General features: G+C 37.6%; 1 protein-coding gene across 2 annotated transcripts; it reads left to right on the top strand.

Moving 5' to 3' along the window:
* Positions 1–27: 27 nt before the first annotated feature.
* bcl2l1 (BCL2 like 1) lies at positions 28–27743 on the top strand. 2 transcript variants are annotated; one of them, XM_051096965.1, is made up of 3 exons: positions 28–182; positions 4045–4754; positions 27206–27743. In XM_051096965.1, exons 2-3 carry the CDS (start codon positions 4176–4178, stop codon positions 27347–27349), a joined length of 723 nt encoding a protein of 240 aa, XP_050952922.1. In that variant the 5' UTR covers positions 28–182; positions 4045–4175; the 3' UTR covers positions 27350–27743. The 2 variants fall into 2 exon arrangements, with proteins under 2 accessions (XP_050952922.1, XP_050952921.1); XM_051096964.1 differs by lacking the exon at positions 28–182 and adding an exon at positions 888–1048.

Here is a 27743-nt window from a genome sequence, read left to right on the forward strand (position 1 = left end):
ATATGAATAGGCCCTCAGTTTAAAGAGCAGCTCTGAAGGGGCGGAACTGAGCGCTGCTGAATGTTCACAGCACTGAATGCACTGCTGACAGCGGCTCTACACCGACTGCAACTCGGGTCGAAGAGACACACGCCGACATCGATCATGCTTGAGATCAGGAATTTGCCTTTCCAAATATCCGAGTAAGTACTAAAGGTCTGCGATGCGGTTTGAAACGGGAGCTTTATCTTTATAGCCGCTTCCAAATGATTTCGCGTTTCCCTGTAACATACAACCAGTCCATCTTCCATGACGCTAGCTACACGGCTAACTAGCCGAAGGGGGAAAGGTTGACGTAGTTGGCTTGGATTTTACAGGAAATGCATTCTTGGCCAGCCAGAACCATTAATTATATAAGACTCGTTATTAATTTGCTCTCTTACTAGTATATGGTGTTTCTCATGCGTGCAGAAATGCATTAAGTGCATTGCATTCATTCGTAAATTAAACATAAAGGGGTGTTTAATTTTACTTACATGCGTAAATCATGTATGCTAACGTTAGTTGTATGCTGAATGATAAAATAATTAAATTTATTTAAAAAAAAGTCTACATTCAGCGTTTCTCCTCAGCATAGACATGGCGACATTTGGAAAGCTTTCGCGCTCTGTTTGCGATCCGCAGCAACGTTTGGCTACTGGTGATGAATTCGTTCCGTTTTCACGTACTGAAGTGTTTCTGTCCGATCACTTCTCTGAAAGTGATACGTGTTGCCCGACAGAACTGACTGGTTGTTTCCGCTCGGCCTCTGCTATGGGCCCGAGCCTTTATTACGTAATGGTTGGGCAGGCAGCGCTAGCGTCATTTAGGTGATCGTATCACAGAAAAGGGGAGGTCTGCTTTAAAGAGAAATATCTAGCACTGCCTCGTTTTTTCCCTCACATACAGTATTACTTTTGATCTGCCGCGGATTCTGTTTGATAGTGGCGCTTAATCTGTAACTTACGTTCATATAAAGTGGAGTTGTTTGCTTGGTTGACTTAATCTGCGAGGAGACTGTTGTGTTATGGTAAGCTGAATGCTCTTTTACTTTCGGTGTTGTCATTATCCAAAACGTTGTCAATACGCACGACAACGTGTGGTAAAGTAGAAAAATGTTAAGGTGATTTCTAACTAGTTTGTATATAAGAGCTTTGGTTCGGTGTGTATATTAGCCACTACCGTAGACTTTATTTTAGAAATGTTGTTTCTTGAGAGCACTAACATAAAACACTGTATAGCTTTGTCTGGGAGGTATTCATACACGCGTGGGAATGTATGTTGTGCTGTGAGTTGACATTGTGTTTGTAAACAAACCGAGCGTCTCCTGATTACAATCTTAAAGAATTCACTCCTGGAATTGTTTGCTAATCATTCTAGTAATTGCGAACACATCATGTAATACATATTACATTACACATGCAGTGCACGTGGAATAAAGGAGGTGGCTCGTATTTTCGAAAATGACATTATGCGTCATATTTGGAGTCATTTGTTGTTAAGTACCAAAACGTGCGATTTCATTTTTTCGCGACAAACAGAGCAGCTTCTGAAATGACCATGTGTTGTGCTCTGAGCCTCGTTGTTGTCAGCACGTGTTTGGCTGATCCAGTGTTTCCTGAGAACTCTCGTGCTTTTCCCAGGAGCGATCAGATAATGCACCGCGTGAACACCCCGCGCTCGTGATGTAGACGAAATCAGCACAAAATTGTCACTTGATCCATTTGTTTAATAATAAAGATATCTATCTGTCTATAGTTTTGAAAGTTATAACGTCTGATCAAGAGAATCAATCATTTTGAGACTATTATAATTCCAAAACGTAGAGAATTGAAATGTAACTAATTGCATATTTCTTTTATAAAATTAAATCGCGATTAATCGTGATTAATCACACCCAACTGTTTTTAAATATACTTCTATATCTGCTTTAATTCAAATTCATCTAGAAACAACATAAAGACGGTATAGTTTTAATATTTGTTATTTTTTTATGACTGAAGTTGAGTATAACTGACACCAATATTGCTGATGTTTCTAGGAAATATTTTTTTCCTAATAGTGTTTTTATGACCTGTCATCAATTGGCCGTATTGGTGGCGCTGAATGTAAACAATGCCACTGAACTGAATGAAATCTGCATATTTTGCTGATTATTGCTGCTGAAAATGGTCATTTTTGTCATGTTTTGGGCTTTACTAATCGGTTGGACCGGGAAAAACATTTGGGATACTATAGAGTGCCAAAAGTTATAACAAATCAAGGAGAAGAGTGTAAAAAAAACCCCGAGGAACAAAAGGGGGGAGAAAAACATTGGTTTAGACCAGTAGTTTTTGATCCTGGTCCTGGGGACCCACTGTATGTATGTCTGCATTTTGTATGTCTCCCTTATCTGAAACACTCAGTTTAGTACATGGATCTCTCTCTTAACGAGCTGATTATCTGAATCAGGTGTGTTAAATAAGGGAGACACAAAATGTGCAGAGCAGTTCATCCCCAGGACCAGGATTGAAAAACACTGGTTTAAACAGCATAAATTAGCAGAACAACATATTCAGTAGTACATTAATGGTGCAATCCGTGCTGTTGTTTACATCCGAGTATCGCCAATATAGCTGTGCATCCAGGTAACTGACCAAACCATGACGTAAGTGCAAACCCTCTTTTTAACCACTGACTATAGCCATTCAGCATAAGTGTAATCGAGAGCTGTCCATTTTAACATTTATTAGACTTTTAAAAAAATAACAACTTCTAATTTAAGTGAACTTAAAACAATCTTCATTTAAATCCATTATTTTACCTGTGCTCTTCAGCAAGTAGGAAATATACAGAAATTGAATAAAGTTCTCAAAACACTAAATACTAAATTAAAAAGCTACGAAAGTTATTAATTTTCTTCGTTTTCTTTTGTTCTTTGATTAACAAACATCACATCAGCTGGGATATTAGTTTATTTGGCTGCTATTACTTTAAGAGCTGCCGCTGCTGAATGTGATGCGGATCTGACACGCATGCTCGTAGTTTCATTCACGCTTTAATATAAAATGATACAGACTGCAGCACATGCCAGCGTATTTGTGCATGTTTGCTACAAGCGCAGTATAACAGCTGACAGGACAGGAAAAGTCATTTTCACTGACATATAGCCTGACAACATCTCATCTGACTGCAGTTCACTTTTGTTCAACTCAAGATCCCTCATCACCTGTACCTTTCCCGCGTTCGTTTGACTAGTGCCTGACATGAGGTGAAGTTGGAGTGCGCATATGAAAAGTCTCGCATTTGATGTGGTGATAAAGACGTTCTGCGATTGCGTCAATAAACAAAAGAGACAGAATCAGCAGTTGTGAGTGGGGTGGCCAACCCTAGCCCTGCCCCTGCGTTAACTGCTGTAAATATTTTTAACGCCGTTAAACTGAATAAATTAATCATCTGTGTTAACGTGCTAATTTTGACAGCACTAAATAATACATTTGTGTAGTTATAAATGAATGTATTAATTTCAGTCTATTCTGTTTGTTTGGCAGAGATTATACAATTACTGTACATTAAGATTCTTTAAGATTACATACGAGTTGTCAAAACATTTTAAAAGGCGTTCCTAATGAAAAGCACCTTTGGTGTCTTTTGTCTGGCTGGATCTTCTGGCAGCACAATTAAGGTCCGTTAAAGGTTTGTTGAAATGAGGGAATCATAATTCTATCCACGCTTGCTGTCCGTGCCCCCTGCTGTTTAAAATTCACTCATGTCAAGGTCGCTGTACGTTTAGCCATGTCTTGGATGGGGGGAGAGAGGATATTGTCTATGTTTTTCATAGGAGGCAGGTGATGAGAGGTTACCATCTGTTCCTTTGATCAAGCGTCTCCATTAAGTAAGAGGGCTTTAGAGGGTGAAAAAAATAACTGTTTATCTTCAGTGCCCCTTAACCTCTTCCAAAGTTTCACCCTGACCCCCTCCTCTCCTTGTTTGTGAAGATGATTGCGTATTTACAGATCAATTCATTGCACTGTTGTCTTACCACAGGGTATGAGCCATTGCACCATCCCTGAGCGTCGGCAGAAGCCTGAGAAGGACGCAAGGGTGTGCACTACGTTCTAAGAACGAGCGACTGGATATCCAGACACTTTGGAGAACGACAAGCAACGACGTGAATTATGTCTTACTATAACCGAGAACTGGTGGTATTTTTTATCAAATACAAACTCTCGCAGAGGAACTACCCTTACAACCACATTGAATTCACAGAAGATACAAATCGGACTGATGCGGCAGAAGGGAATGATGAGGAGGAGGCAGCAGCAGGAACGACCACCCTCGTTAATGGCTCTCTAAATGGAACAAGTACTGGTTCCACTGGGACCCCACCGAGGTCTCCCACTTCAACCCCCCAGCGGCAGACGAATGGGACTGGGGGTCTGGACGCGGTAAAGGAGGCGCTTCGCGATTCTGCCAACGAGTTTGAGCTGCGTTATTCCCAAGCGTTCAACGACCTGTCCTCGCAGCTCCACATCACGCCCGCCACGGCGTACCAGAGCTTCGAGAGCGTGATGGATGAGGTGTTCCGCGACGGCGTCAACTGGGGCCGCATCGTGGGACTGTTTGCCTTCGGAGGGGCTCTGTGCGTTGAGTGTGTGGAGAAGGAAATGAGCCCGCTAGTGGGAAGCATCGCAGAATGGATGACCGTCTACCTAGACAACAAAATTCAGCCCTGGATCCAGAGCCAAGGAGGATGGGTGAGTGGAAAGTTTCTTGTATTTTTCTCCTACCCTGTTAGCTTTCTTCAGTTTGATCACAAGAAGCCTATATAAATGTTACTTGTTTAGGTTTTAAACCATTCTTGGCCAATTTTTGTGTAAAAAAAAAAAAATAGTCTCTTTAAAGAACTCAACAAAGAGATGGTTTCCCAATAATGAATATTCTGTCATCATTTACTCACCATCACGTTGTTCCAAAACCTGTAAGACTTTGATCATTTTTGAAACACAAATTAAGATCTGAGGAGGTTTCTGTGCCTCCAAGTTCAAGTCCTGAAAGTTCAGGTAACCAAAACCTAGAACATCTAAAAAGATCATAAAGCTGCCATAAATTAAATCCACATGAAACTTGTCGGTTTTCATTAGAAATACCTTAATTTTAGTTTTGAATATTAACCCAAGTCTTTTGGGTTTGGAAAACCAGAAATGTTAATTTTTGGGTGAACTACCAGTTGATTTTTTTTTTTTTTTTTTTTTTTTTTTTTTTTTTTTAAAGCTCAACAAGCCTGCATTTATTTGATCTGAAGTACAGCAAAAACAGTAAAATTTTGAAATATTTTTACTATTTAAAATAACTGTTTTCTATTTGAATATATTTTAAAATGTAATTTATTTCTGTCATCAAATCTAGATTTTCAGAAATCATTCTAATTTGCTGATTTGCTGATCAGCATTTATCTGAAATAAAAAGCTTTTGTAACACACTATACCATTCAAAAGCTTGAGGGGGGCGGGATTTACAAACATTATAGAAATTAATACTTTTATTTAACAAAGATGCTTTAAATTGATCAAAAGTAATAAGACATTTATAATATTACAAAAGATCTCTATTTCGGATAAACACTGTTCTTCTGAACTTTCTGTTAATCAAAAACACCTGAACAAATTCTACTCAGCTGTTTTCAACATAATAACAAAATGTTTTTGAGCAGCAAAACAGAATATTACAATGATTTCTGAAGGATCATGTGACTGGAGTAATAAGGCAAAAAAAATTGCTTTGAGATCACAGGAATAAATTATATTTTAAAACATATTTAAATAGAAAGTAGTTATATTAAATGGTAAAAATATTTCAAAATGTTACTGTTTTTGCTGTACTTTTGATCAAATAAATGCAGGCTGGTTGAGCAGAAGAGACTTCTTTAAATAAACATTAAAAATCTTACTGTTCAAAACTTTTGATTGGTAGTGTATTCCATTTAAAAAATTGTTGCCAGCTTTTTAAAAAGAATAAATCCTGTAATAATCCAGGAAAAGTGGATGTTATTGATGAGTGTGTTTTGCATGGCCAAATCTGCTGGCTCCCTTGGGTCCAGACAGGGTCTGTTTTTAGCCTTGCCCTCTCTTGGGCCTGGGTGTGGATGCTGTAACTCTGTAGAGGGGAAAGGAATGGGAGATAAGATAGCAGGGCCACAGCCACTGGTCAGCTGATTATTGATTTCCAAAGTCTTTAATTTCCAATCGAAACTCTACAGAACGGAACGGAGTCATGAGTGTGTGGGAGATGAGCACGTATGGATGAGAATGGAGGGGGATGCACTAGTTCATTGTTTCCTTTCATCTTTTGTCTTTTTGTTGTTTTCACTTTTTTCTTTGTGTTATTTCCCCCTGGTCAGCTGTCCAGTGATGAAAGGCAGGCATGAGTAAAGTCATGTGAAAATCCTTTGTGCTGGTTCTATTCTTTATGTAGGTTGGACGTGTGGCAGGTAATGGAGTCCTGGCCGAGTAAGCTTTTTTTCTCTTTGTGATCAGGGCTGCGATCTGATTGGGTTGTGGGGGTGAGATATGGAAGTGGATTGTAAAGGTCATTTTTAACAAGGCTGGTTGGGTTATTGGATGGTGTAGGGAACATACTCTCTGATTGGCAGACTGTTGCGTTTTTTTTGTAGTTTAGATGCTTATTTTCATTTGTCAATGTGCCAGTTGCAAAATCTTGTTTTGTTTTAGAGTGTGCTTTTTTTTTTTTTTTTTTTTTTTTTTTTTTTTTTTTTTTCCTTGACGTTGCTTTTTGCTATCTTGTGATGTCTCGATTGCACAAAGAACCCGGAATTGTGTAGAAAGTAAAAGTCAACACGTCATTTTATCTAGAAATTTGGATCTTGAATCTTTTACCATGTGATCACAGGAATGAGAACACTGAAACACACAACAGTCACAAAAAACAATTCTTAAAGGTTAAAAAAAAAAAAAAATCAAACAGGTTTCCCAAACAATCTCATTGATAAACGGAAGTTCTCAATTTTTTTACTTTGACAACTTTTGAAAATTAAATTTAGTCGGTATTTCATCAGAATAACATGCCATGTCATTTTTGACACACACAAAAAAAAACATTTTAGTTAACAGATTTTATACACTACCAGTCAAATGTTTTTGAACAGTAAGATTTTTAATGTTTTTTTTTTTGTTTTTTTTTAAAGACATCAATTCTGCTCACCAAGCCTGCATTTACAAAAACAGTATAATTTGGAAATATTTTTACTATTTAAAATAACTGTTTTCTATTTGAATATATTTTAAAATGTAATTTATTGCTGTGATCAAATCTAGATTTTCAGAGAATGATTTCAGAGAATATTAGTATGATTTCTGAAGGGTCATATGACTGGAGTAATGATGCTAAACTCAGCTTTGAAATCACAGGAATAAAATATATTCAAATAAAAAATGGTCATTTTAAATAGTAAACACATTACAACATTTTACTGCTTTTGCTGTACTTTGGATCAAATAAATGCAGGCTTGGTGAGCAGAAGATATATCTTTAAAAACACTAACTTTTGACTGGTAGTGTATATTAATTTTTAACACATCTCAGTATTTTATAACAACATTTGAAAACTGTCTTTGGAACCTAGTTTTTTTCTACTTTTAAAAACATTGGTAATGCATGTTAATCTTGCGTATTTTCATCAACAGTATATTTTAATTCAAATAATAATTTTTTTTTGCCTCCCCTATTATTGTCAACAAAATTACAGTTAGAGTTACTTACATTTGTCTATGCATTTGTATTTTAATAACAAAAAACGTTCAACTTGGCTTTTTGCAATCTGTGCAGTTTTAGATGCTTACTGCTTGACTATTGAGGACGCTGGAAGTGCTGGCCGATTTATAATGCTGAGTTTGAAGAGTTGAATGGCACTACAATGGGCTAATGAATGAATTCTCGAGGTTTCACATCCTGAGGGCACCCAGCTGCAGTTTTGGTTCTTCTTGAGCTGAAATTGTAGGAGTGAGCTCTTCATGTCACTTCCTCAATGGGGAAGGAAAATGAGGTTTGCGTGTCTGACATACAAAAGGCAGACGTGCATGTGTTCTATGAATGTAGGCCGCCTTTCTGCACACTCCCACTCAACCCTCTTCATCTCCGTCACATTCGGCATCAATTTCAGTCAGAACCTAAGCAGTGCTTATCTTTAGGATGCTCTGTCTCAATCAGACCAGCGTAGTTCATCTGTGCGCGCTCTATTTCACGGTCGAACTCTCTCCAGTGAGCATTTTTCACACATCAACGCATTTCGATGGTGGTGGGGAGTTTTGTGCTATTTATTCATCTCACTTTCTCCTTTGTAGTGTATTTAAAAGAAGCTGACGTAAAAAACCAAAGGGTGCCAGTCGTGGTGTTCTATGCACCGGGACGTCCCCTTGCTTTGGGGGAAAAGCTGGGAATGCCCATTTTGAGTTTCACTCTCACTCACACACTTCTCGCATATTCAGGATCATTTCGTGTATGCTTGTTTTCCCCTCCCACACACAGGCGCAGTTTCAACCACCTTTTTGTATGATTCTCTTTGCCTGCACGGAGCTGCTGGCAGCTGTATGATGCAGGTGTATTGCAGTACCTGCATGTCAGTCTGTGTTGTTACTGGGTCTCTCTCCTACTCTGGGGAGATGTTCTGTGATACAGTAATAATGCCCAGAGGTGCGGTCACATCAGGTCTTTTTACTCGTGCATGATCACCTTGAGAGGTTAGACAGAAATTTGGAATTGAGATAAAAAAAAGCTACTTGATACAGGGAATAGGAAAAGGAATGACTCCGGGCTCTACAGTGCAACTGAAAACTACTGCGTGCGACTATGAAAAAATATTTAGGAGCACCATGTGCGACTGACCCGATCAGCATATTTGTGTTTGCGCTGAGAGGAGCTTCAAAGGTTTCTACTTGTTTTTGCAACGTTAAGTAATGTATCACAGACATATCTGACGAATCCTTTCATAAACAAAAGTGTAGAGAGAGTGTAAATAAGAGATTCATTGTGCATTCATTGTGCATTTTAGAGAGCTTCGTTGATTATAATGGAACTTTGTGAGATTGCAATGAACTAAGATAAGTAACAACTTTTAATGATTAAGGGAGTTTGCAAATGAGATATTGATTTAATACATCGTTAAATAAACAAGAAGTTAATATTAAGTGACTTACATTGTACTATAACACTACTGCCTGATTTTGCTCTATTTCAAAAATAGTCTGAAACAAGTGAGCCACTGCTTATAAATGAATGTGCATTTTTAAACGAATCTAGTGAGTCAATGATTCAACTTCCCATTCATAGATAGATTCAAGACGGTCACTTTCTTTATTCTTGAATGAATCAGCCGTTTGAGCGAATCAAATGAATGAATGATTCATCTCATTCATTTTTAAAGTATCTCTTTAGTTATTTAAATCATATAATATTTCTGTATTCAAAATGTTTTATTTAAAACATTCATCTCAACATGAGTTTATGAATTTGATTGCACTTATGCCACCTCTGAGCCTCATTAAACACATGAAAATACACCTACAAGCCACTTTTGAGTTTTTCTACGCCTCCTCTGTAGTACAAATTAATTTTGTTAATACTGATTGCATTTGATTGGTAACTTATTCTTATTCTACTTGTTGTTATTCTGTTTTAATGAGAATTTTTTAAAAAAGCTTTTTAAAAAATGACCTAAAAGATGACAAACTTTTAATAAAGTTAAAAGAATGCCATTACAAAGGTAAAAACAAAATTCTGCTGTAAATCACTTTGAGTCAGATATCATCTCATAATGAAAAGGCTAATTTTGGATCAGATTTTTTGATTATTGATTAGAAGGTGCTCCTAAAATTTTGACTCCAAAAAATTTTAATTTAGGAGCACAAGTGCTCCTAAAAAGAAAAGTAAACGTAGAGCCCTGTGACTGACGTAAATGAGTCACCACTACAGGAGTCCTCTGCCGTAGGGGGTGGGGATATTACCAATTAGGCTTGAATTATATGTGAATGCGCTTAGGGTAACTGCCTTTGTTCGGATAGGCTAGTACAGGATAAATTATTTGCAGTTGAAATAACAATACAGTCGGCGGGGGGTGGTGGTCCATACTTTTTCACTCTTATTACACCTGCTTTGTTCAGTATACCTCTTTTAGGGTCTTAGTGTGTGTGTGTGTGTGTGTGTGTGTGTGTGTGTGTGTTGTAGTAGTCCCTCTGAAACCCTCATTAGTGTCCAGCGAGGTTCCTTCACTATCACTCAGCTCCTAACTAGAACAGTGACTTCTAAACACAACCAATCATTAGTTACACACACACACACACCTAGTAGTGATGCGCTCAAGCATGCTGATAAACAAAGACCCGCCTTTAGCACGTTTTAATCACTGTCACCACAACAGAAGTCTTTGTGTGACGTAGGGCTGTTACCGAGAGTTTCATCAAACGTATATGCGTGCAAATACAAACATACACACACACACGTCCTCGTCCCATTGTCTATCATGTTTGCACAAGGAACACCCTCGGGACCACCCCCTACTCCCCATCCTCCATCACTTTTACTTTTTCTCCCGCCTCCATCTCATGTCCTTCTATCCTTCCTTCCTTTCTTTCGAGTCTCTGTGTCTTTCTTTTGGTCGGTCTCCCCCGCCTCTCCCTCGGTCTCACGTGGGTGGACGTGTTGCAGATCAGACATGCAACAACATGCCCGCGTCACCGCCGTTAGTGTCCCCGTTCACCCCTTCGTTCTGTCTCCCTCGTTCGTTTTGCGTTCGTCCGTCCATCCATCATCCCTCCACCTTACTGGTCATCTCGATCGATTTGGCAGGCGCGATGGCCATGCGTGTTTGCGGCCCGCCTCCCGCAATCATTCGTCAAGCTCCGATACATCGGCGCCGCCCACTCTGCGCCTGTGTGTCGCATGACAGACTATATATCTGCTTTTGTGCTCCTGGTCAATTGTGTCTGGGTTTGGATTGCGTGTGTCGCATTTTAAATGCAATATTGTTGCGTGCGTTTACACGCACGCGCCTCTCATTTGCGCGATTATCTCAAGGTATAGCACACGCTGAGCATGTGATTACCTTAAACAAAGGAGCTGCGGGTGCATGCACGCCTGCAGCATCCAGGTGAGGAGCTTGGCGGTAAACACACGGTGACAGCAGCAGTGGAGACACTGATCCAGATGTGTTGTTGTCAACTGGAACAGACCTCATAGTCAGTTCGTGCTTAAGCTTAAGCTAATGTTTGTTTGTCACTGTTACCAGTGGCCTTGCACATTGCCATCCTTAAGGTCGTCGTTCATCCCTGAACTTTTTTTGACCTTTTGAAATGTTCTCAAGGTAACTTCATTTGTGCACTTAACATGCACATGCATTTTTGTGTGTGCTTGGTTTGTGTGTGGCTGACTTGAGTGAAAATGGCAGTAAACAGATGGTGTGATTCAGTGTGTTCCAGCAGCCTTGTCACCAGCGAGTGAAAGAAAAAGAGGGGGAAGAGAGATGGAAAAAGGACTGACACTATGGTAGTGCACTCCTCTTATGTCACATGCATGGGGGAGACGGGGTTCTGGCCTCACCTTCAAGGAAGGTTGGGCTGATCCATTCTGCCAGGGTCACGGGGGGGAGATGGAGCATCCCAAATGCGAAAGAGGGAGAAATTGTTTTGGTCCATGTAGCTGACAGTAGAGACTGAAAATGAAAATGTAGATACTTGCTCTAAACTAGGGCTGGGAGATTTTATTGATTAATTCAAATGCAATGTTTTGCCACGATTTTATTTTTTAGAAATCGAGGAATCGCGATTTTTTTTTGAATAGAAATATGACCAAAGTTAGAATTAGACACTAAATATGCCAATGATAACAGTAAAGAGAAAAAGAAAGATCCAATTAACCGCTCATGTGTGACGCACTCTGTGAAGGACCATAAGTAGAATGTATCACCATTCACACAGAATGCGCTTTTGTGTTGACAAAGATGCGATGCGGGCAGTGGAATAGGACAGAGGGCCAGAAGATGGGGCAGTGGAATAGGACAGAGGGCCAGAAGATGGAGTTGAACTTTTAACTAGAGCGCCACATTTTTAGAATGCCGTTTCATGCATGAGATGAGAGAAGCAGCACAGGCAAATAAAAAAACCTGTGAAGAACTACTGCTGTATGTCTGAGATTTTATGTATATATCATGTCTGTGTATATATATATATATATATATATATATATATATATATATATATATATATATATATATATATATATATATATATATATATATATATATATATAATATAATTTTGTATTTCTTAAAGCATTTTCCTCATTATTTCTGAACATATAATATGTATAAGACAAGTTTGTACAAGATTTAGTTGTAGTTCATGCATCTTTTTTGCAAAGCATTTATAATTTAACATGTGGTTTGTTTAATATTTACATCATGTTGACAACTTCATGTGTGCTGCACTGTAATAGAAATTTCTTTAACTACAGAGTTAATAAAGAACTAGTTACTTGTAGTTACATTTTCACGTTGACGACTAAAAAATTGTAAATCGGTCAAATGTTCGCAAATAAATTTGAGATTGACATTTTTTGCCATATTGCCCAGCCGTACTCTAAACCCATGTGACCACCAATCAAAAGCAGCATCAACATTCTTCGAATTTCTTCTTTTTCAGTGAGCGAATTACAGGATTTTCATTTTTTGGGTGAAACATGCGTTTGAAAGCATGCACATGTGCACAACTAAAACACATTTGTGTCTGTTAGCAGTGATGTTGCTGGTTTCTTTCACCTAAGTGTTTGTGAACACACCTAGTGTATTTTTAGCAAACCTTTTCCCGCTTGTTTTTTTTTTTTTTTTTTACTGTTGTGTTTTTGCAGCTTTGCCAATGTTTTTGTATATGGTCCATTCAGCGGTATTAGTGCAAACTGCTGTCCCAAAACGAAAAAAAACACATTTAAAAAGCAGTCAAGTATTCAAATTTTAGATGTCTTCTGAGATGCTTCTATTATCTATTAAAACACACAATAATATTTTAAAATATCAGTAAGCTTATATATTAAAGAATCACTTATTGGGTACTTTCTGTAGTAAGCTGTCCTGAACACTATCCCCTAAATTTCAACTTATAAAAAAGATGTTGAAATTTGTGATGTTTTGTCAAAAATTAAGTATTTTGAATAATCAACTAAGATATTATGATAGTGTTTGGTTCAGTGCATATTCAGATTAATTAATCCTTAACTTTGAAATCAGTATGATCAGCTTTATGCCTTTAACAAAGAAAAATTAGATTTAAAATAGAACAAATGTCATAAATCACACTTGAAATATTGTTAAAATATAATTGTTATTGATTTACCTTTAAAAACGTTTTAATAGAATATTTTTACAAGGTAGACTCCTAAACAAATTCTTAATAGGTCAATATAAACCTTCTTATTGAATTATATGTTACAGTTTTGTTAGTGACAAATTTGGGGAGATGACAAATATTCCAAAACTTTCTGAAAATACAATATGAGAATTAACTGTACAGTTACTGGAAATGCGTACCTTGTATATACAATTTGCATACATAGAAAGTTTGTGAAAAAAGACACTTTTCGAACTCTGACTGTTAACCAGTTTTGTAGAATGGCCCATACATGTATGATATTCAATTCCAGTGGATTTAGCTTCTTAGCTGAAGCTCCTCTTATCTTCTTAAAAATTTCCACATACGCACACTTCTCTGTGTGTTCGTCAATTGTGTGGAAGAGCGACCTGCACCTTTAAGCCTGGTTCTCCTAATGCACTTTAGCCAAGATTAGCCAGCATCATCGAACCGCACTGCAATTAGCCCCTAATAACACAAATAACAGCACACTGAAAGGACCCACTAACCTTTTAGTGACTCTGTCGCTGTTCCACAGAGCAGTGGACCACATTAAGCTTCTTGCCCATCTGACAGAATTTTAAAAAGCAAACATGCTTTAAAGGGTCATCTGTACTAAACAGCCTCTAGCTATGCAGAGTGCAGGGGGATTTTTGTGTGTGTGTATGTATTTTATTATTGTATATAATTTTTCATATATGTAAATCAAGTATTATTTTTAGCATTTGAGTTTATGTAAGTTTGTGTGTACTTTTGAAATGAAGAGATGGGAGTCATTCAAGCACAGTTATTCCATACATGATAGTCTCAGGTAGGACTAAGAGAGAGAGCCCTGACTCAGAATGAAAGCTCAGTCTGAGTGTGTGATGACTGGCTGATAGCAGATTAGGAACAGGGGGGTAGAGATCGGATCGGCTTCTCGCATGTGCCGCTCTGGACATAACATGACTGTTGCTCTGCTTCGACTGAACTGGCGTATGCTGGAAAATCAGGTCATGAGCAATTTTCCCCCTCTCTCTCTTTCTCTCTCTCTCATTCTCACTCATTATTCATCCTGTATGTTTTATATTCTGTCCAGTCCTTTCCCTCTGTTTTCAGTAAAGCCCCTCTCTTTCTATCCAGCTTTCCCTCATTCCCGTATAGCTTCTATTTAAAATCAGATTATGGAGAAAAATCTGAGGGAGGATTAGAATCAGCCATGAATAAAGGCCATGACGATGGAGTCGCAGGGATTTTGAAGTGACTGATAAAGTATTGATATCATCTCTGACTGTCATCAGTCATATTGTTAAGAATCTCTTTTAAGGTTCCACCTTTTTCTCCTCCTCCGAAATGTCTTTTCTGCTCCACTAACATGGAATTTCAAAAATAATGTCTCTTTCAGACAGGATTCCTGATCTCCTATTCATCTGCCAGTGGACGACAAATTGATAGAAAATTGGTTGTTTTGGGCTGGTTAGGTTGCCACCAACACGTAGTTCATTCCATTTGTGATTTGATAAGTATGACTATCTTGGCACGCTCACGCTTGCATGCTCTGTTTCAGCATCATCCAATATGCATAAGTCTGTTTCTTGACAAATATTCCCAGAGGCTGTGTCTGCCTGTAAGAGGAGGTTTAGGTCAGAGGCTGGTAAATCTGGCTGCATCCAAGCACGTGCATGCGTGTTTTGGTCTGTATGTATATGGACGTATGTCTGCGTGTGTCCCGGCTCATTGGGATTTGGCTGACAGAATGGGAGCTGATGGTGATGTCTCCCCGGTGAGATGCGGAACAGATTGGAGTCTGAGCCCCACTCTCCTGACTCATTAATCTTCTCTTTAATTCATTTACGGTACGCACAAACATGGACACATTGCCAGGCAAGCACAAAGGACACCTCCCACAGACAGATCCTCCAGATATACGACCTAAAATAAAACGGGGAGGTGTGCCGCTCGGATTACTTTACATGCTGTGATCTGATTGGATGGTAGGTGGACTAAATTTCATTTGGGCCGAGGGTTTAGTGTGGAGTCTGTTTTGTTGCTCTAATTGTCAGCTGAATGTGAGACAAACCCGTGTTGTGTTTCAGGTGCCCTCACCTTTCACTAAACAATTACATAATAAAACACTAATGATGTTTCAGGTCAAAGACTGATGTAATTGCGAAAATTGGATGTAGGAGAATAGTTAATAAACTGAGAACAGTTAGTGCGGTTACTGTGAATGAGGCAACAGAGTTGCTGGAAAAATCATCCGGCCAGGCCAGTGTTGCTGTCGTTTTGAGGTAACTGTACTTTCTGTGCTTGGGAAACTGATGTTTGGTTTTCATCAAGTGCGCTGCTTCCTGTATTTGGATTACTGAACAAACGTTGAGCCAGTTCTCAACAGTTTGAGAACCTTTACATTGGTGTCTGTTTTGCCAAACTATAAGTCTGTAGAAGTGGCTTATATTACAGATTTTTTTTTTTTTATTATTATACATTTATTGGTCAATAATGTATTTTATTTAGCTTGCTTCTCACCTTTTTTCGTTTCAATTACCTTTGCTATCATCCAGTGCATAAACACTATTATTTAATAACACTGTTAGGAAAATTCTCAAACTGTACATTATAATATGCTCTCTTTCGGCAAAAGTAAGGTGGATTGTGATTAATTATTCATTTATTCAGTCAAAATAATATAGGCTACGTCCGAAAGCCTAGGCAGCTGACTTGCTGCCTCACGGCCTTATCAGGCAGTGACTTTGCAGGCAGCGTTTTTGCACGAAGGCACCTCTTGAAACTGATTTCGGACAGGCTTCTGAGGCAGCTTAACAGTTTAATGATCTACAACGAGTTTTGATGATAACTAAACAAATATGTAATCTCTATAGTACTGATTTCTCACTAGAAATAACATCAAAAGTGCAAAAAGTTAGTCAGAAATATACATTTACATACAAACTGACCACCAAGCGCAACTTCTTTATTAGACGCCATCTTTATTTTTTTAGCTCAACGTCACAGAATGGAACGCAGAGAATTGTGGGATATCAAAGGCAGCAAAGGATACATGCTGCCTTCAAAATTCTATTAGAAGAACGTATCTCCGGAGACAGGAAGTTAGGCAGAATTTGGTTTCGGACGTGCCTTGATGCCTTCCTGCCTTGGAATGCTGCCTCTGAAGGCAGCATTTCAGAGGTTTTGGACACAGCTGTAGAATTTTGATATCAGCTGTAACATAAAAATAATTGCTTTGTCATATCAGCCGATTGTTAAAATTGGTGATCAGTGTTTAGAAGTTGATTATTTGGGCTTAAAATGTTAAGGTATAGATATATAGTTTTAAGATTTAAGGTACATATTTCACAGGAACATGGCAGCACCATTGTGTCTTTTATCATTAAGGAGATGACTCAGAACTGAGAATCACTAAACCCACAGGGCCATAAACCAGACAGACACTTGCTCTCTATAAAAAGTGAGAGACTCTCTGTAATAAACGTTTTCCTGGTCTGTAGGTGCGTGCTGATGTCATTGACCACTCAAATGGTAAATACCAGGCTGACATCAGAAATCCCATTCACAGCGTTACCCTCTTAAGTAAGTGAGATCACGTTGTTGACCTGAACTTAAGAGATGATGACCCTCAGTTTGATCAGAAATGAAGCAACTGTGGCAAACACAGTCTTTGGCCTTGTTGTTGTTTATTTTGACCCCAAAAATGTTGCAATGCAATTTCATCTTCTGAAAAAAATAGACATCCTGTTTGTTTTGCAACATTTGTGTAATTCTCAATTGGCCATATCTGTCACATATCCTGCCTTGTGTTGGTTTAACTGGGTTTGTTTTACCTCTTTTTCTCACCCTCTCCATCTCTTCAGTCTTGGACTGGAAAATTCTGGTTTCAGCTTGAAGTCTGAATGACTCAGCAGAGACTGAGTGAAAAACAGCAAGGCCGGTTCTCGAGGCCGCACAGTTGGAATTTACATTTTTTTTCTACTCAAAGCACGTTTCATATCAGCTGATTTCCACACAGGAATGAGGGTGTCCAGCATTCCTCAGCGATTGCGAGGAAATCCTGCCCTTCCGGCCTCTCTGTAATTGTTCTGCTTAGTGCTGCGTGCGGGCTTCACAGCAAAAAAGAATCCCACTGGTTTCCTCTTGTCTCACCACTCAGGCTCAGTGCATTTTAAAGAGGCTAGACGGTATCTCAGAGCGGGAGGCTTTTTTTTTTTTTTTTTTTTTTTTTTTTTGTGCTGGGGAACCTTTTTAACATTCCAGGTTGTTGTCTCATCTGTTGGAAACTCGGCTGCTTTGTTTGGTTGCCAGCCTCGGGCTGTAGATATTCAGGATGAGCTCTTTCAGTGGTGGTGCTTCCTAGGAATTGCTGTTATTCTTGCCTAGGGTTAGGGATTTGAACAAACCCATAATCCTAAGGATTAAACTATGTAACTTGACCTGCATTGTTTATGCTTTGGACACCAGTGATACCCTGAAATTAGTTTGTTGAGAAGACATGTGCTACTATATCTTTTTATTTATTAACTAATCAATTTAACATGACTAAATTTGTGAAAGAAGTTCCATAGATTTACATTGACCAAGAGATGGGAGTCATATCGACAAACCAGAATATCATAGAAAAATTGTTGTAGGTAGGGTCTTTGAACTTTTGGAAGAGCCCAGGGCTCTGTTTGAGTATGCATACTTCCCTAATATAAACAAAACAGTATGTAAATGAGTAGTATGTCTGAATTTACAGTATTCATAAAACAGTAACCAAAAAGTACCTGAAAAAGTACCTACTCCTTCAGGCAAGATTCAGAAATACGCATCCAGTGTACGCATTACAGTCCCATGAAGCCATGGGAGAGGATTAACAATGACAATACAATGAATTTTTTTCTTTATTTTACCCAAGTGAAGAGTTTGACAGTATTTACATGTCAAATACAGATCACATGGACAAACAAACATAGGCTATATGTAATTTCGGATGTAGCTTAGGAGTGGGATATTTAAATTTTCCTGCTCAATGTAGAGGCTTTCAGTTAAAGTTTGTGGTGTTTTTATTAGTTTATCTACTCTATAACAGAAGTCCATATTAACTGGACCTGCCTGCAAAATAGATTTTTAGTGTGATTTGAGCTAAAGATGCATTTATGAGAAAAGTTAGTTATTTCAATTGTTTTTTTTGTTTTCAACTTTGTTTTTTTTTTTCTTTTTTTCTGTTTTCTTTTTTCTGGACTCTGTTTTAATGGTTAAATGAAAATAACAATAATCAAAAAGAATGCCTGATTAATTTAAATAATGAAACCTAAACAATTTAACAGCAGTGTATTAAAAGCTTAACAAAAAAAATCTCTAATTCCTTTTCATTATTATTATTATTATTATTATTATTATTATTATTATTATTATTATTATTATTATTATTTGCTTTACCAAATTTTGTGTTTTCCATTCATTTCTTGGATTTCAATAAATTTTAATAACCAAAAGCATGTCTAATTAATTGATCTTATAAAATAATAATTTAACATTTTATTGTTTTTTTTGTTTTGTTTTGTTTTGGGTTTTTTTTTTTTTTTTTTTTTAAATAGTAAATATTCCTTAAAAAATAATGTTTTAATAATTTTAGTAGTAGTAGTACTAATATGGTTACATTTCAGTAATATATTTCTGTCACAGTTTAAGTTGAGCCAAACTTTTATTTTGATGGGTTGCTGTGAAGACCTTTACGTTGCTGTTTGTATATGATATAACAATAGTTTTTCTCAAAAGAAACCGTAACATGCTCGTGAAGTGACTCTCATAGCAGATCTAGAGATTGTGTTTATTTGTTCATGTCCTTGTATATTGAGGCGGCAGAGGCTGCAAACATCACGAGTGTCACGCGCTCCACAGTATGTGTGTAGTAAACGAAATGGCGCGTCTGCACCATTCATTCACACAGAGACAAGCAGAACATGCAGGTTTTTATTTAAACAGTACTTTTGCAGCTTAATATTCACATAATCTAATCCATATCATGGTTTGATTTAAGTGATGTATTCATCCTAAATTGGGACATTTCATGACATTCCATGTTATACACTAAATTCCATTTTTATGACTTGATTCCTTGCGCATTTTCTGCATTGTGGAAATCATAGGGCCCTACTGCCTGGGGACTTTTCTGAAATGTCCAATAAGCAACCGTACAGAACAACCTAGCATGGAGGCTTGCATGGGTATTTTCTTAAGGATGTGTTCAAATCTAGTTATTCTCCTTGTTTCTTAGAGGATTCTCATTGGTCAGCCAAGCAAGAAAAGTCTAAAGCAGAAGTATTGATAAAAAGGCTAATCTTCACACCCATCTCCTCACAGACACACCAGTGTTCTCTAATCAGTACAGAAGAGTGCCTACGTTGTGTTTTGAAGCATGTTATGTTCTAAACGTGTGTATCATCAATCATCTGGCTAAAAACAGAACAAGCTGTTCCGGAAAGCAAGTGACTGGCTTCACAAACGCCATGGCAAGGGTTAAGGGGTTAGGATGGTGTAACAGTGGAGAAACCCAGTGCTCTGACTCAACCGAACCAAACTGAACTCTCTGTACAACACTCTCATAATCTCACAAACACAGACACTCTCTCTCTCTCTGTCTCTTTCATGAACAAATTGCTCCTCGTCTAACAGGATGAGGTTGAACTTGATGTAATACACTGATGTCAACAGAGTAGCTCAGTAGCCGTATTGTAACTGTAGCAACATAGTGGCGAGGATGACTTTGCGTCATCGGTGCCAGCTTTTATACCCCTCTAGTGCCTCTCCTTAACCGTGTTCCCTTTCAGAAACAGAATTGGCCCCTTTCTTGGCCTCTGTTTGGATATTAGCCTGTGCTAACTAACAAAATGCAGGCACCTTGCACCTGGTTTGACTCTCTCCTGTAGGGTCTGGTTTGTATGTGCTCTTTGTTCAGATAGGGCTATGGAACACGCCTGGCAGTCACCGCTGCCTAGCAGCCAGTATCTCCTGGGAGCTTTCGCACAACCTCAGCCCTGTTTGGAGCCAGTAAAAATCAGGTTTTCTTGACAGATTGTGTTTGTGTACAAATGCTTTCTTACTCAGTCACACCTACAGTGGATGAGTGGGAGTATGGGAGTGGATCTTCTAAGGTGTTACAAGGCATACAAAGAGTCTGGTTAATTAACTGCTTGAAAAAGCGAGTCATAAATGCCTTCAGGATGGTCAGGCATATTTTAGAGACATGTCAGGGCATGTGCTGTACCTGGCTTAGTAGGAATGGGATTGATAAGCCCCTACATTGTGTTTAAAATGAAATTCTGTCATCAGTTACTCATCCTCATATCATTCCAAACCTGTAAAACTTTTGTTCATTTTCAAGAAACGAAAGTAAACACAGATGTGTCACGCCATTGAAAGCCTAAACATCTTAAAAAGTTCATATGAATTGAATTCCATATCCATATGATCACACATCAAGAAAACACGTTTACCATATTTAATGTGTTCCTTTAATTGTACTGATCAATGTTTATGTATAAAAACAGCTGAAATTAAATACGTTCATCATAAGTAATCCTGTCTCTTCAAAAAACTTGTATTAAACCACTCAGTTAATATGAATTTCTTTTATGATCTCATTATGAACTTCTTAAAGTGTAAATGTTTTCAATTAATGGGCTTTCAATTTAATTAAGCATTGGGAGGAGTTGAAGATGCAGCGTTCACTTGATAGCAAGCATGACAAACTAAAAAACCAACAAATTGTAATTGCCTGCTGTTTGCCGGTTACCACAACATGATTATGGAATTAGACTGAACATGAAAGAAATATTTTTAATTGCTTGACACAGACTTATTAGTGGTGTGTACTAAGGCAAGAATCACTGTTGCTTGTTTTTGGAGATTTAGACAAAGCCCTGTAATGTTTCAGCTGATGATTACCTTTTTAAAGCTTATTATGCATGACACCGAGATATTTTGCTTAATCACTCCAGCATGGAAGGTGTCAGCTCGAAAGTTTAAGCCGCACCTCCGTATCTGCCCCTCCTGGATCCACCTATCACATGTACTGCCTGTGTCAATTGCACATAGCCTATAACACATAAAACACTCTATGATGTGTGCTGTGTGTTGCACCATAATCTCATTGCCAGCCAGCATGCCGTAACATGTCCTAGATTTACAACTTGGACTGTAATCAAAGAGTCACATTCTTGTCATACCAGTGTACATTGTTCTCACCTTGTTCTCACAGTTTCTCATACTGATACTCGCTAATGCATGTGTACATTAGGATGGGTTCTGCTGTCAGGTCATAATGTTAGCATTCCTGCAGGGGTTACTCATGTACCTGTCAAAGCGTCATACGAATTCGACTGCCGTTTGACTGCATTGACTGAAGCACGCCCTTTCTGTTCGCCATTCATGATGAGATCAGTATGGGTCATGTTTGAACTACCTAAAGTTGACATATAGGCGTGCCTGAGGAAGTGCATGCGAGAAATTATATTTACTTTTCAAGTCACTGTACATTGACACGGTAGTTTACTTTTATACTTGATTGTTGTCGTAAGATAGTAAACGCTCTGTAGGATATTTTTTTAGTTTGCTATTGCTCATGCTTTTATTAGTGGGTTGTTTGACAATCAAACTTGCACCGTTTATGTTACATATGTGAATCAAACATCAAATTGAGTGGTCTGTATGCTGTTAATTTTCTAAGCAATCAGACCAGAATTTTCCAAAATAGTTATATTGGTGGAGGAGTGACACCAGAGACTAGAATATCATTAAGACTTGAATTTAATCAAGGAATCGTGATTAGTTCAGTGTGGCTGCTAACTAAAAGTCAAAAAGATCCAAGTACTGGATTTAAAAAAAAAAAAATCCAAGAATGCATTTTGCCCTTGTCAAGTTACAGGCAAAATACCAGAAGTGGCACATTCCACGGAGGAGAATCCATGAAATGCATTATTAGAACATTTTCCTAGGCTGCATGCTATATTGAACTTATTTAATCATGCTGTTGTGAATTCACAGACACTAGGATTCAATTAAGTACGTATATATGCGATGCAGGTTTAATATGAGCGTTAATTATTTGCATGCTTGTAGGCTACATATGTGCATGTCAGAGCGGCTCCTTTCACAGTAAATACTGCTCCACACAAACTGTTATCATGTACATGTGTGGACCATCTAAAACTCAATCTCTACATATTGCTGTGAGTTTGCTTTTATTGTAGTGTTGTCAAACGATTAATCGCGATTAATCCCATCCAGAATAAAAGTTTGTGTTTACATAATGTATATGTGTGTACTGTTTATATTACGGATGTAACGATTACCGGTTTGACGATAAACCATGATAAAATTCCCCAGGGTTAGTATTACTGTTTCGTATTTTAATTATCATTAAAACCGTATTTGATTACCGCGATTTGAACAACTAATGATAAATATATACTGTACAGCATAAAACACAGTTTTAAGTAACCGTCTCATTTGCGCACGGCACGCAGAGTAGTTTCGTTTTGTTTTAAAAGAGAGCTAAGGGCATAGGCGCCAATCCCCACGGAAATAATCGAGCACCCACGGAAAAACACGAGATAGTCTCCGTTCATTTCAAGCAATAAGAAATGCATTGCAACTTTTACGACTTTATTCTCGTTTTCATAGTTCATTTGAAGCCGTTTTTGGCGTTATTTTAATGGTAAATGTCAAGAGTGCATTATTGTATGAGAGGGTGGCAGCAGGAATCCTCTCGGCTTGCAGCTGTAGTGATCGTGGCTTTGCGCTCCCTCAGATATTAAGTGTGCGCCCTCAAACATTGTCCTGTGTGCGCGCGAATAACTGCTTATTTTAAACAGGTATTTATTAAATCATTTTATGAAGCGCAGCCCTCAAAGAAAAAACGTGTGTATTGTTTGGTAACTAATGTATTTGCAGTCTATATATTTCACTTCGCAATTGGGGGTTGGGCACCCACCGGCAGAAACGTAAATCGTTAATTATATTGAATATATGAATTATATGAATGTACCTCTGAAGGTTCTGATTGTCTTCAGAAAAGATTCGATGGCATTTTGTTTTTACCTTCGCTCCATGTAATATCTAAAGTAGTGTTCATGATGCAATTCTGCTTTATCCACGGAGTTCACAGAAACAGCTGTAATTCAGCTTTTCCATAAGCGCCATCTAGTGTCATACAGTGGATTTACAGAGACTTACATTTACATTCAGCTTTTGTGCCATTTTTGTCTGGCCAAAAAACAGACCGAATTTACATGCCCTGCTATAGCATAAATTCTGACCGACTGATGAAAAACAAGCAAGTGAATTCTACACATTTAAACAAGTCAGACCAGTTATCTAGATTCTTTATGGAATATAATATTTTATTAAATCAATTATCATTTTCACTTAACCCTGTTCTTTATTTAAAGGCTGAAATGTGAGGTTTATCCTTTTATGAAACTTTTTCACAGCTTAAAATCTGGACATCACTGGTAGGCTACTGTTGTTGTTTTAGTGATTATGCAAATAAAAAGTCATTTTATTTGTTGTTTGTTGATTTTAAATATAAAACTTGGTGAAGTGATTTATGTGTCAGTATATTTTGAACATTTTCAGTACATTTTAACAATACCGTGATAATACTGATAACCGTGATCATTTTGGTCACTGTAATCGTGATCAGAAATTTTCATACCGTTACATCCCTAGTTTATATATACATAATAAATATAAATGGTACACACATACATTATGTGAACACCAACTTTTATTTTGGATGCAATTAATCGTTATTGTTTGAGAGCACTAATTTATTATAAAGTTCATCTAGGAACGCAACGCGTGCCATTTCATTAGATTTGTAAGGTAAACACAGGTAAACACAGGAAAAAACATCACTATATCTGTCAATATGCAAGCTGTTCATTGCAATTTCAAAATAAAAGCTGAATCCCTCACTCTGAAATTACACATTTTAATGTCCACATATTAAAGTGAAAGTGAGTTGAGGTCTCGACTTGTGACGTCATGTGCCGCGTCACTGTTCGTGATAACCCCTCTACTCTGGAACTGCTTCGTTATCAGTCTCCACCACTCCCATCACCCCTCCCTCACACTCATGAAATCAATTCCTATGAATTTCATCTTGTTCCTATGTAAATCACTCTGCTTTTTTACTGCATTACACACGTCTATGCACACTCGTCTCCTTGACTACACCTGTCACATGTTTCATGTCCAAACACTCTACACCTGTTTGACGGTCTCTTACTTCCTTCTCCTCAACCGACTGCCTTTTAGCCTCTCTGTCAGTTAAAACAAAGTACCTGTCAATAAATGTGACAGCTCCACCCCAGATTATATAACCAAGGCCTATGGAATGCAGTCATTACCATAGGTCAGTTGTATTTAAATTGTCCATTGTCTTTCCATCAGACACCCATACGACATCTCCTAGCTTCTCCTTTTTTTGTATTGTTGCACGTAATTTTTAGTGCATTGAAGGTATTTGTAATGTTTGAGCATTCACAATCCATCTCAGTTTATATGAAACATGAGTTTAGTTTAGTTGCTAGCATAGATTGATTATTAATATGCAGAAATATGGTCACAGAGCACCATAGCTGTGGCCTAGTGGTTAACGCATACTTTCTGATTTACTGAACTGCTATGCATATTGAAACTATGTAGAGTTTAAGTAAAGCCTTTTAATTGGTTAATATTTTTATTCTGCTTGACTGTATACGAAAGTTTATTCTGAAAGCCGTTTTTAAGTGTTATATAATGTATTTTTTTTTTTTTTTAAATTTGAATGGTATCATATAGACTAAATGTATCAGTATTACACCAGCTATCAGCCACCTGCCTCTTTTTACTGAAAAAAAAAAAAAAAAAAAAAAAAAAGCCTAATTAAATAAACAGTGAAACTTCTTCATGCAACATGCTGACATCTCCTCCAGTTTTGTTTCATTGTAAAGAGAAACCCTGATAAATGACTGATAAGTGGTGTGACGGTACACGTTTTGAACGCATCGGATGGTTTCATTTGGTCCTTCACATTCTTCTTACCATATTTTCAAGCTTGTGTAGATAACTAGGGCAAAGGGAAAGACTGGAGGATGACATCAGTCTTCTTGTGTGGAAAACAGGGGTGGGCGTCTGAGCAGTGTGTGTGTGTGTGTTTGTGTGTTTTGTAATCGGCTACATGCACTGAATATTTTTGGCTTGATCACTGCATTGCTCTAATACCTCTGACGAAAACGCAATGCCAGTGAAACAAATTGTATTGACTTTAAATCCGAAGATTTAACTGAGAAAACATTGAAAAAAATGTTAGTCTTCAAAGAAATTGTTGGGGTGACATGAACGCATGCATGTTAATGAGTCATATTTGCTTTTTACTGCTACTGCAGTGCTCCGGATCAGTTAATTCAGCCTCTGTCTGCAGTTGGTGTGCTCTACTTTTGTGTGTGTTCCCTGAGGAAACAGGTTACGTTATAAAGCCTGAAATCCCCTTTCAGCTTTTCAAATAAAATTGGGCTTGCTACAGAATCCTGCTGAGAAATGAGGTTAGTGAAGTCTTTAAAAAAGACATGGTAAATCTCGCCCCCTGGTGGTCATCGCATGAACACATTATTGCGCACACAAACTTGTCCCAGGAAGAGCAGGATTATTGGAAGGCCTGTGGGGGGGGGAGGGGCACTAAAGGAGTTCACTGGTTGGCTAAAATGAGCTTGTCAGTTATTGGATGGTTGAGCATGGTAATATTTTCCTAGTCTGTGAATAGCTTGTGTCAATATTTGTTACAGTGTTTGAATGTTACAATTGTTGTACTACTGATGGGGCTGTGGTAATAAATTGGGTTGGCAATTAAAATATATATATAGAGAGAGAGGTAGTTATTTTAGTCTATACTACACAAAAATGAGAAGTTTTTTTTTTTTACACTACCAGTCAAACATTTTTGAACAGTAAGATTTTTAATGATATTAAACAAGTGTCTTCTCACCAAGCCTGCATTTAATTGATCCAAAGTACAGCAAAAAACAGTACAATTTTGAAATGTTATTACTATTTAAAATAACTGTTTTCTGTTTCAGTACATTTTAAAATGTCATTTATTCCTGTGATTTCAGAGCTGTTTTTTTAAGATCATTACTCCAGTTACATGGTCCTTCAGAAATCATTCTAATATTCTGATTTGCTCAAAAAACATTATTATTATTATTAATAAAAATTATTATTATTATTATTATTATGTTGAAAGCAGCTGAGTAGGATTTTTTTTTAAAGGTTTCTTTGAACGGAAAGTTCAGAAGAACATTTTAAAACATTTTATTTCATGTAAATGGTGATCTTTGGATCTTTCTATTCATCAAGGAAACCAGAGAAAAATGTTCTCAACTGTTTTAAATATTGATGAAAATAATGATTAAAAAAAGTTTCTTGAACAGCAAATCAGCATATTAGAATGATTTCTGACTAGAGTAATGATGCTAAAAATGCAGGTTTGATCACAGGAATAAATTATATTTTAAAATGTATTCAAATAGAAAACAGTTTTACTGTTTTGGCTATAAATGCAGGCTTGGTGAGCAGAAGAGACTTCAAAAAACATTAAAAATCTTACTGTTTAAAAACTTGACTGTGTGTGTGTGTATTTAATTTCAAGCATTTTAAGCAATAGTTGTAGTTAATAACCCTTTTCTATATGTGTACGTCTTAAGATTTTTGGTTTATGAGTCTGCTTCTATAGAAATAAATCTCATTCTATGCTGGCTTTTTTTTGTTTTGTGCAGGAACGCTTCGCAGAGATCTTTGGAAAAGATGCAGCAGCAGAGAGCAGAAAATCACAAGAAAACTTCAAGAAGTGGTTGCTGGCGGGAATGACCTTGCTCACGGGTGTCGTGGTCGGGTCACTCATTGCACAGAAACGCCTGTGAGGAGCAGGAAAACTGAAGATCCAGATACACCCACTGCTTCGTTTAGACCTCCTGCTAACATGAAGGAACTTCTAAAATACTTTAGTTTTGGATTTATTTGTTTCCCTTTTTATTGCCAAGAAATTTATGTTTACATCCAACGTCCCATCGAGTACTGTTGACTGATTGGAGAGCATCTGTGACGTAATGTCACAAGATCCAGACTGCATGAGGGTGCTTTGCTTTTAGCTGAGTAGGATCAAGCTAAGCCACATCTCCTTAAACCCTGTTTAATGCAAAGAGAAAACTAAAAAAAGTCTACGAAAAATGACTAAAAAGAAAAACGTTTGACCAAACCTTGATTATTTGTGTCTGTAATTATTTTTGTTGTTATAAAGAATAATTTTCAGCTTTA

The sequence above is a fragment of the Labeo rohita genome, chromosome 23 (assembly GCF_022985175.1).
Source record: "Labeo rohita strain BAU-BD-2019 chromosome 23, IGBB_LRoh.1.0, whole genome shotgun sequence".
Taxonomy (NCBI): domain Eukaryota; kingdom Metazoa; phylum Chordata; class Actinopteri; order Cypriniformes; family Cyprinidae; genus Labeo; species Labeo rohita.

Bases quoted from the DNA above. Each gene is read 5' to 3' on its own strand.
- bcl2l1 (XM_051096965.1), top strand. From the start codon at position 4,176: ATGTCTTACTATAACCGAGAACTGGTGGTATTTTTTATCAAATACAAA. The intron at 4,755-27,205 runs GTGAGTGGAAAG...TGTTTTGTGCAG, and splicing joins TCCAGAGCCAAGGAGGATGG to GAACGCTTCGCAGAGATCTT.